The sequence below is a fragment of the Aethina tumida genome, chromosome 1 (genome assembly GCF_024364675.1).
Source record: "Aethina tumida isolate Nest 87 chromosome 1, icAetTumi1.1, whole genome shotgun sequence".
Classification (NCBI taxonomy): Eukaryota; Metazoa; Arthropoda; class Insecta; order Coleoptera; family Nitidulidae; genus Aethina; species Aethina tumida.
The window spans coordinates 62,065,392-62,076,501 of NC_065435.1; the positions used below are offsets into that span (position 1 = coordinate 62,065,392).

At 29.3% G+C, this 11,110-nt stretch overlaps 3 protein-coding genes and 1 long non-coding RNA gene across 4 annotated transcripts; 2 read left to right on the top strand and 2 right to left on the bottom strand.

The window, feature by feature from the left end:
• The first annotated feature begins 1,566 nt into the window (after positions 1 to 1,566).
• On the top strand, positions 1,567 to 2,566 carry LOC109605518 (uncharacterized). The gene is made up of 3 exons (XM_020022116.2): positions 1,567 to 1,886; positions 2,017 to 2,340; positions 2,430 to 2,566. Exons 1-3 carry the CDS (start codon positions 1,641 to 1,643, stop codon positions 2,514 to 2,516), a joined length of 657 nt encoding a protein of 218 aa, XP_019877675.1. The 5' UTR covers positions 1,567 to 1,640; the 3' UTR covers positions 2,517 to 2,566.
• Positions 2,567 to 4,262: 1,696 nt separating this feature from the next.
• LOC126266545 (uncharacterized) lies at positions 4,263 to 5,057 on the top strand. Its single transcript, XR_007548862.1, has 2 exons — positions 4,263 to 4,519; positions 4,583 to 5,057. It is a non-coding gene; the product is annotated as an uncharacterized LOC126266545 (long non-coding RNA).
• A 265-nt stretch (positions 5,058 to 5,322) lies between these two features.
• On the bottom strand, positions 5,323 to 5,938 carry LOC109605197 (uncharacterized). Its single transcript, XM_020021767.2, has 2 exons — positions 5,658 to 5,938; positions 5,323 to 5,607 (listed from the first exon to the last, which is right to left on the bottom strand). The coding sequence occupies exons 1-2, from the start codon at positions 5,885 to 5,887 to the stop codon at positions 5,403 to 5,405; spliced, it is 435 nt and encodes a 144-aa protein (XP_019877326.1). The 5' UTR covers positions 5,888 to 5,938; the 3' UTR covers positions 5,323 to 5,402.
• A 2,406-nt stretch (positions 5,939 to 8,344) lies between these two features.
• LOC126266573 (receptor expression-enhancing protein 5-like) lies at positions 8,345 to 9,001 on the bottom strand. The gene is made up of 2 exons (XM_049970840.1): positions 8,863 to 9,001; positions 8,345 to 8,809 (listed from the first exon to the last, which is right to left on the bottom strand). Exons 1-2 carry the CDS (start codon positions 8,993 to 8,995, stop codon positions 8,409 to 8,411), a joined length of 534 nt encoding a protein of 177 aa, XP_049826797.1. The 5' UTR covers positions 8,996 to 9,001; the 3' UTR covers positions 8,345 to 8,408.
• Between the last annotated feature and the right edge of the window lie 2,109 nt (positions 9,002 to 11,110).

Below are 11,110 nucleotides of genomic sequence, written 5' to 3' on the forward strand. Positions count from 1 at the left end.
TATTCCATTAAAAATATATAATTTAATGTCACTAAACTCGAATTAAATAAAATATAAAATATCAGTGTGTAAATTAGAAATAATTATATTAAACGTGAAATACTTAACAAGTGTAAATATTCTTAATACGTCTATCTAAAATGTATAAATAACAATTTAAGTAGTAATTTCTGTTAGTCTTAAGACTGTATATTTTAAATGACAATATTCGTAATAAATTCATGGAATTATCAATAACTTACACATGGCAGAAATTTTAGAATCAAAACGATTCCATGAATATTTATTTTTTAATTATTATTGTATATAAATACCATTGATTTACATCTTCTCTATTATTTCAAATTTAAGTGTATATTTGTAGATATTCTATACATATCTGGTAGAAATGACTATTCGAAAATAATATATTTTATCTACTGTTTCTACTATGACAATCAAATATTATTTCTATACTTTTAGCTAACTGTATTATGTATAATAATAAAGTTATGTAGTCCCGAAGGAGTTTTAATAATTAAGCAATGTGTTATTAAGGTAAGTATTATTAAAGTAAGAAAAATTAAAGAGAACTTCAGAATTAGTTATTCTAATTAATTAAAGTCTGTATTTAAACTGATTTAAAATACAAATAATTATTTAAAATACTCCTCAACAGGCAGTTATTTTATGCTTCTTGTGACTAATATTAATATATATATATATATATATATATTAATTATATACATACCAAAAAAGTCTAAGGAGAGTTTTGTAAACCTTCGAATTTTGTTTCGGACCTTTATGTAAATAAAATACGAAATTTAACATCATACATAAGTTATTAAGTTTAAAATATATAAAAAGTTAATTCACAGATCATTAGTTTTTATTATAACATGAAATGTACTTTAAAGTAACCAAAAATAATTTTAATAAAAAGTATGCCCTCCACGACTTTATAAACTGATCTACATCTGTTAGGCATAGACAAAATAAGGTGGTCAATACTATTTTAAAGTATTTGAGTCTAAAGTGCTGCGGAGAAATTATTTTTTGAATCATTTCCACATGCTCTATCGGATTTAAGTATGATTGTAATACCATGGTAAAACCTCAATTTCTTCGTTGGTCATCTACGAAGTCCATTTAAAAAAATATAATTCGACTACTTACACAACAGTGATGTTAGTTAGAAAGTGCTTAAAATTTGTCGGATAAGTTGCAAAACATATTGCATAGAAGATTAAAAAATATCAGAACGATGTCCTAAAATTGGCTTCAGCGGGCCAAACTTGCATTCAAATTAATGGGAACATTTTCGAACAGCTTGTTAAAATTATTCGGATAAGTTATGAAAGTCCTTGTATATTTATATACATTTTTATAAAACAAAGCAGGGTTTTTATACATAATAATTTCACAGTACAAATAACAGTAATATGGTTAAAAGGTTAAAGATATATAATATTTACGACTAAAAATAATTTAAGTATTTAAAGTAATTTTTCTTGACTTTTATAAAATATTCTTATTCTTAAATATATGTATAAGATGTCAAATTGTGTATACTGACGTTAATTTTGACGCAGCTATCAGATAATTTTGTATGAAATTTTTATTAACTATTTGTAAGATTGCGGAATACATATGTATTTACAATGAGTAATATTAACCGGAAACTTCGTAACCTCTACATAGCGAAATGGGCACAAACAAATTTTGCCGATTATCAAGTTTCGGAAACAATTAATTTTCTTCCTGAAGCTCAAAAATTCTCATTTAAGAATTTGACTGAAGAAAAACCGAGTAGTCTCGAAGTCTGCAATAATAGGAACGAAGAAGGAAAGAAAATTAGTATAAAATTATATGAACGAACAGACGTTGTACGTTTTAGACTTGTAAAGGTAAGATTTTCACATAGTTATGGTTTCACATGTACAAATTATTGTTTCCCATCGGTGTTCGTTCTCTTCATCAACGGGTTACAAAGTGAACACGTAAAAACTATTAATAAGTTTATGTTTACCTTTATAGGGGTATTCAAGAAATGATAGGGGGAAGGAATTAAACATCAAAATAGTACCGTGCATTGTGAGCGAAAAACCGTCTAGTTTCGAAAACTATGACTCCACAGAACAACGGGAAAACATAATAAGTGAAAATGAATATAAAGAAACCATGGAACTTGGTGAGGCCACTGAACTCGATAGCCAAGACGCAAATATTTCTGAATACTCAGGTAACACTGTACTCGAGGAAGAAACGGACCAGCAAGATATCCCAGAACACCAAAATAAAACTGAAATATTATTTGCAAATTTATTGAAATATGTGTTTTGTGTAATCTACAAAGTAATCGTACGTATCTAGTTAACACCCCATTTAACCATGAATTTATATTCTATATAGCTTTATTTTTATTGTAACCTGAACTATTTTTGTTCTAGATGGCATGGTCTTTCCAACGTGGCTTTTTAGTAGTGTTCTTTCCAACTCTAATAATATCTTTAATAGATCGGTACTGTATATATTAGTATGTAATGTTGAAATAAATAAACTAATTACTTGTATTAATTTAAACATACTTCAAGACATTTGATTACTCAAGAATTAAGCAGTATTTTTCATTGCTAAAATATTAAAACTTGATGACAAAGTATTAGGACTTACGAATTTGTAGGATATTGTTGCAAATTTATATTTAATAACTATTAATGATAATTTTAATGATCTTAAGCTTCCCCACTTACAGTGTACTGAAATAGATGTTAAAAACAATTTTATTTATGTTTACTTCTATTTATTAATTAGAACATTTTTCATGTTATACAAGGTGTTTCACAACCTATCCGAAATATTTTTACCACATACACACTGTTACATAAGAAGTCCATTAAAAAATGTAATAGAGTAACAGGAAACGAGATAAAAAATAATTCAATCCATCTACAAAAGCTGTTCGAAATTATTCCCATTGATTTGAATGCAAGCTTTGACTCGCCGAATCCAATTTTAGCACACCGTTCTAATATTTTTAGCCTTCTATACAGGGTCCTTCACTTAACTTACCTTAACCGACAAATTTTAACCACATACTCACTGTTGCATAAGTAGTCGATTTATTTTTTTAATAGACATCCCGTGTATTCCTTTTCAAAATGTTCTAGATTTTATTCTTATATAGCATTAAAACACATTTATTATTCACAATTTATAATAAAATAAAATACAAAACAAAGTAACATGTATGCTGTAGAATAAATGCATTTATGACCAAATACTTTATCTTTTATATGGACGTATACGACAATATGGTACACCGTTACTTTTATACAAGCTTTTGCTTAATTTAATAGTGATCATTATAAAAATTAAAACAAAGCATTTAGCAAACCAATACCACGGAAAAAGTCGTAGGATATCATCCAAAAAGTACTCCAACCAAGCAAACGCTGCAAAAACGACCCAATAGGTTAACCATTTAAAATTATCCCTCACTTTGACATATTTAATCATTCTAATGGTAACATAAGCAGGATAAAAGAATCCGATGGAATTGCACATCAGTTGGGGATTCTCACCAAATGTTAACCATAATGCGGTCATGATCATAGAAGCTGCAAGGAATTTAAACGCATTACGTTGGTTAAGGAATCTAGAAATTTCATAAATAAACTTACTCAAACATGTGTATAATACAGTCACGGTCTTCTTTTTTGAGAGAAATTTAAACACGCGGGTCCACGGTAAGGAGGGATGACAGAGTACATTAGCGACTCTCCCATTCATTTTGTAGAATCGGTGATTACAATGTTGAAAAACTTGATATCGTGTATTATCTCGAACGAACTAAATGGAAATGGGAATGTAAATGTTTGTAATGTTGCTAGGATACTTTTATTTAGGAGCTTTTATTTGTTATTCAGGCAATTTGATTATTAATTCGACTTTATAAATATTATTGCATTGTATATTTTTAAATTCTGTTAATAATGAATTAATCAAATTTAACATATTTTAAATACTTACCAATTAAAATCATGAATTAATTGAGAAATATTTAATTTTAATTTACCCATTTTGTAAGAAGTTAGTGAGAGATTTATTATTATTTTAGTAAAATACATTATCCATAAAATGCATAAATCTGTGTTTCTATATCAATTGGTTAATTTATGTATTTTAAAATAAATTGGAACATAATTCTAATCAAGAATGCAAAGCACAGGTTGAACTATAAAACAAGAGTAAATAATTATCTAGATGTGTTGTCCAAATAACAATCGACGGCTGTAATATCAATATCCACAGCAACGGTTTTCCATTCTATAGTTATTATCAAGCATATTTGAGTGAAAAGTGATCAGTATCACACAAGAGCATCTCCGTACAAAAACTTTCAAAATGAAAATCAGGCATGTGCAAGAAATGAAAATACAACTTTCCAAAATGTTAACTAACCCGTCCTTACCGTGGAGTTCAATATTGAAATATGTCTCAGAAAAAACTAATGTGAGTGCTTTGTACATTTTTTGTGGTAAGTTCATTTATGAAATCTTCATATTAATCCGCTAATTTAATGTGTTAAATTGCCGCACAGCTTCTACGATCATGTTGGCATTATGGTTGACATTTGGAGAGGACCCACAATTGATCTGCAATTCTATCGGATTCTTCTATCCGGCTTATGTTACAATTAAAATGATCAGATACACGAAGGTGAACAACAACTTTAGATGGTTGACTTATTGGCTTGTATTTGCAACGTTTTCTTGGATTGACTATTTTTCTAATCAGATTGTAGAATTGTTTCCCTTGTATTGGCTAGCCAAATGTTTCATTTTAGTTTTTCTAATGATTTGCATTAATTTAACAAAAACAATCACTTTATTCAAAAGTAGCATCACACCATATTTTTGGAAAACCTATTAAGATGTTCAACCTAGAAAAAAGTTACAAATACAAAGAACAATTAAGTTATTAGAAAGTATACATATAGTGAAGTAATTCTAAATTAATTGATGTTTAGTTATTAGATTTGTATAAATTTTTGTATCAATAAATTTGAAAATGTTAATGGTATACGCATGAACAGTTTACCCTGCAAGGGAAAGTAACAGTGAAGATGGATATCCAGTTTCAAACAGATGATTGTTAAAATTTTGATGTTAAGGTTAAATTGTTTGTTGTTTTAGTTGGTTGTAATACAAAGTTTGAGGCTCATCAAAAAATTAACTGGATCCGGAGTACTTTTTCCGAATGCAAAACTCATTTAAATGATATTTTTCGAAACTTCAAGAATGTTTTTTCATATATTTTTATTATTAAATATCACTGCCATTAAAACTGATTATTATATATTAGGTGATCAAAAATACATCAATATAATTGTGTTAAACTAGTAATTAAAATAAAAATGTTTACTCAAGCTTAACACCTTTTTCAATGGTCTGTATACAAGAATTTTCGTCGGTAATCAATTTAACGTAGTCCTTAGTTGAGAGACAAATCAAAGCTTCAAAAGCTTTCTTCACACTTATTGGTGACAGTGGTTTTTCAGCTAAATCTTCAATTCCAATAGGTCCACCTTTCCAATTCTTAATAATGTTAATAATGTGCATTTGTCTGAAACAACATTCATTGATATAAGAATTTATTAAAATATTGCTGCTTACGTATTTTCTATTTCTTTTAATGATTCTTCAACCTGAGCGCTAGCTTTTATGTTCTGCAAAATATTGATACAAGGAAGTTGAATCGCTTCCGTTTGTTGTTTAGGTGATTTAGGTGATTGGAACGGTTGAGTCACCTCCGCTAATGGTTTTCTAGGTAATGCAGTTTGCGAAACATCCAACAAAAATTCATCACCCAATGAAAATTCGGTCATATTCAATGGTGAATTCATCACAATTCCTGAAATTAATTAAATATTGCAATATGTCGAGAACTTTGTAATGATCGCTGCAAACGTCAGTTGTAACCTAATGTCAAATTGTTCTCAACTTTTATTTCTATAGAAACAATAAACAAAAAGTGATTTTAAAACAACAATTACTTAAAATAAAAAATATTTAATTTACCATATTACAATAAATGGAAACACTAATAAAATCTTTTCAATGTAACTACTCAAAAAGTAATAAGTACTAGAATTTCCTGCAGCTTTTCATTATCTTTTTTTATTTAAAACTAGCTGTACTCGCGACTTCGTCCAAAAGCGTGTTGAATACCATCGTTTTCTAGACGGTGATCTCGAGATTCTTGAGCCCTTAACAAAGAATGACTTGTTCTATCTAATTGTAATCGTTCATTCCTCTCAGAACTACTCTCTTTCGACTTAGACGTCTTTCCCTATCTTGTTCAGATTCATTTTCACGTCGCAATCTTTGGCTTTTGACCTTTCTCATGTTTTTAGAGAGATTTGACTTTCTTTTAGGCATAACTAAATATTAGAAAAAAACAACTATCTTCGTTCCTAACTAAATAAAATAACCTATAAATAATTTATCAATTTCAATGTAAATCTGAATATTGAACACAAATGTACTTAATTTATAATTATTACTTAAAGGTAAAAAAGGAAAGCAGTAAAAATGTAACAAAATATTTTGAATTAAGATAAGGTAAGATAAGAAGAACGGATCGATGGAATTATAAAAGATATCTATCAATCAAATCAAATTATCAATCAATCGTTGGTGGGAGAAGTGGTGGGAGGCGCCCGACGTGACGGCCCAGTGGTGGCATGCGCGTGAGCTGCGCGTGGTACTAGACAGTACTTGGACATTGTAACATTTTTTTATTTTTGTAAAATAAAAGAATTTTTCTAAAATAAAAGTAGCCTAAGTTACTCTTTATTACATCAGCTACCTGCCAATAAAAGTCCCGTCAAAATCGGTCCAGCCATTTCAGAGATTAGCGGGAACAAACAGACAGACAGACAAAGAGACAAAAATTGTAAAAAATGTTATTTTGGTGTATGTACCGTATTTATATTCATATGCATGTAGTAAAAAACGGCTATTTCAATATTACAAACAGACACTCCAATTTTATTTATATGTATAGATTAACAATTTCATCTTGTCGTCTTGTTGAGTAACTGTCGGGAAATTATTTATAAAGGTGTAAATTTTTATAATTTAAATTATATAAAAATTCCATGTAATTTGGTAAAGAGGCATTGAAATTCATGTTTATATGAATTTCTTTGATTAAAATAACAATAACATCATTCCTGTGTAAAGAATATATATACCGTATCAAAAATGATGAACGTGTCTACTCGCATATTGAGACGGAACATCAATACCCCTTTGTAAACAAAAAGGAAAGATATACATGCAATTATGTGGGCGGGCCGAACTGACTGGAGGGGATCATTTGGTTTTGCTGCGTTTAGCATGCGGTTCGTCTCCGCAGACGTTGTTTTTAGTATATTTTATTTAATTTTTGGGATACATTTTTATTTTGAAAAAAGTAGTTTATTTTTAGAATACTTATTTTTGTTTTTGATATACCCTCAAAAAATATTTCATTTTACAGATTGAAAATTATACATAGTTACGGAATTTAAATGGAGCATCCGAAGAACTCGAACTACATCCCTACGCATAAGGAGAGTTACTAAATGCATTCGCAAAGATTAATTTACGTTGTGCGCCGGCGCGCACCAGCACGGCGCATTGTCTCTGAGAGTAGGGATTCTCACTACCGGGCAAAACTTTACTCTCTTTGTTGTGTATCCATCTCTTACAACATCCAGACATGAAGAGCATTTTTCGTACTGTATAGAGGAAAAAACATGGCACTATCCCCACAATCATTTGATTTCGCTACAGCAACTCGTTGAATAGTAGCATCTACAGACCGAAGTCGTTAAATTTGGTATCCGCAAGTAACAACTTTGGTTTGTAGATGCGATCAAGTACGCCTGCTTCCTTCCTCCAGATTAGAGATGTGTCGGTATTTTCACGTCTTAAACATTCCTATATTAATCAACCAAATCTTAGGAAAAGGTGGTTTCTCAAAATCTGTACATGCCAATATCTAAATACACTTTTAGATTAGATATTTAGTTTAAAATATTTTATTTTTAAAATTTAAGAAAACAAGTCATTCGGTTTCGCTAAGACACCGAGCGACATTCTGTTGAAGTCGGAGACATCGTTATAAAATTAACGCTCCACGAAATAACGTTATTTTATCGCGGTATTGTCTGGAGACAGTCCATAAGAAGTTTAGTTTTATTTTAATAATATATGAAAAATTAATGTTCTACATTAGTTATTTTATATATTTCATTTTCCTTTCAAATACCTAATATATTGAACAAATATAACAAATTTATTTAACACAATATATAAAATATTAACAAACATTAATTAACTAAAAAATGCAAAATTACGTTCATATTCCAGAACATTTTAATTGTGTCCTTGCATTCGGTTATTTTTCTTTTTATTTTTACCCTGCTGTTTATTGTTAACATTTGGTGGGCGGTTTTTCTTATCGGACGATACTACGCTATTTTGGTGCAAAATGATTACTTCATTTAGTTCGACGCAAACCATCAAACAAAGTAAAAGAAAACATTTAGCTAACCAATACAAGGGAAACAATTGTACAATCTGATCAGAATAATGCTCTAACCAGGAGAATGCTGCGTAAACAACCCAATAAATTAACCATTTAAAAGTATTCTTGAGCCTTGAAGACTTAATTGTCCCAATGGTGACGTAAGCTGGATAGAAAAATCCAATGGAATTGCAGAGCAATTGTGCGGTTTCTCCAAATATTAACCATAGTGTTAATACGGTAGCAAAACCTAAATGTCATGTAATTAGTTTGAGCAATTAAAACTGTCATAAATGAACTTACTATAAAATGTATACAATCTTTTGAATTTAGCCTTTTGTTCAAGATACTTCAGTGCGGGAATCCATGGCAAGGACGAATCAAGCAAAGTTTTCATCACGTATTCTTTCATCTGCAATTCGTGAGCCACCTTCATTTCGGAAATTTTCTGCCGTTCGACGTTATTGAGAATGACAAAATATACATTCACACTTATCTTAACAACCAATTTCAATTGTTATTTATCCATATTTACGTGCATTCAAATTATTTGATAATATTAATAAAAATTAAGGAAATAATTGGAGCAAAGAAAGAAGGAGCCCCTTCCTGTACTGTCTCGACTTTATTAAATTTCAAATATTTATTATATACCAATAAGTTTTTTTATTTTATTATTAAATGTTTAATAATTCTCGATACAGCAAAAAATTTACCGCTTATTATTTAAAAAAAAAATCCTATAAAATTAAATAACAAACTGCTTCTATTAATTTTAAAACTCCCACGAGCAGGGCTTTTAAAAAGTTTACCATACAATCGTTATTATCATACAAGAGATTAATTTTTTTAATGTTTTATGTCGATTAGAATTAACTTATTAATTTCACTTTAATTTTAATTTTCGTATATTAATCTACCCGTATCTAAAAACTGAATGAATGTGCTTGAATGTTTTGTTAGAGAGAAGAAGGTTGAAATTACGGCCCAAAGGTTTAGTGTGTTTATGAAAAAACAAAATTATTTATACCTTTTTTGTGGTGTGTTAATTTAGCAGTGTAGTTTAATAATAAATAATTCAATTTTGGTTAATGATTGGTTAATATTACCAAAAATTTTATTGGCGTTATTCATGTGCAATAAAAATATATTTTCTTTACTCTCTTTGTTAGTCGAACTCGATGCGGCAAACTAACTTTCTAATTTTTGGAGAGCAAAATACCGAATTTAACCAACTACGTCTACTATTTTATTGTTACATAAATCATAAAAAATCACATAAAATATAAACGTATCCTTGTGTTTGAACTATTGGAAAATCATTATATGTGACAAACTTTATATAGTTGGCTCAATTTTTCATAGTTTTCTTGTATAAGATCAAAGTTGACCAATTTTCTATACAGAACATACTTTTAGTACAATAAAAAATTCAATATTACTTGTTAAAAGTTTTTTTTTCGCATAGAAAGAAAGCTTTTTAAGCATGTTTAATAAAGATTGTATTTAATAAGTATACTTTATTAAGTTTAATTTATTACTAATAGAAAGTTAATGAATGGCGGTAATAATTGAGATAATAACAATTTACTAAATTTTACAACTTAGCTTAAAAAAATAGGTTTTATTTAATAGTAAATTGTAGTTGTATAAAATAAAATAAAAAAATATATAGTAGTTAGTACATTTTTCAAATATTTAAATGTGTCAATTAGTCAGATTTTTTAATAAGGGTTTATAAATATAAAACAAAAAATATTAATTTAATCTAATAAATGTGTATGTAGTAAATAAAAAATTAATATTTGTAAATTTATACATCATAAAAACTCTGGCGAATATTATTTGACATTCAAGTTGTTGTAGTTGTTATTGTTGTATTTTCACTTTTTACTATACTTCTACAATATATACCATTAATTATAATTACTATAATATTTTAATAGAAAAATTGCATTTCAGTTATCTCCACGAGACACATGTAATTAGATAAACCCTAGCGTTAATCAATCGTATGCATCGGATGAAACATATTTTCCGCCACATCACGAATAAATTTAGTCTGGTATCGACCCCCGTATCGATCGGTTGTTTAATGGTGTAATGGTGCGTGTATGTCCCATTAAATTAATTTGGTGGTGCTGTTCAATTTAGTGCAGTTCGTTTAGTATGAGATCAATTAGTGTTGTATATAGATGAGTTCAAGGCGGACGAGTGCTGATGAAGGTAGGCCAATTGGTAATCGATATGTTTATGGATTTATACTCCTTTCTTAGACTTACTTCTACCAGCAAACCACGGGCACTGACGTACTGGCTGGTGTATGGAACGTCAACAGTGGGATGAGGAATGGAATCACATGGTGTTTAGTGATGAATCACGCTTTTGCATGATGCACGATGGTCATGTGTTAGTGAGACAGCGACGTGGTGAAGAAGGTATGGCGTGCACACATAATGCCCGCCTACATATTGCGAGGAATACATTAAACTTCCTGGAAGTCTCCCATGTGAATTTACTGCCTTCGCCCCCCAAATCTTCAGATCTTTTC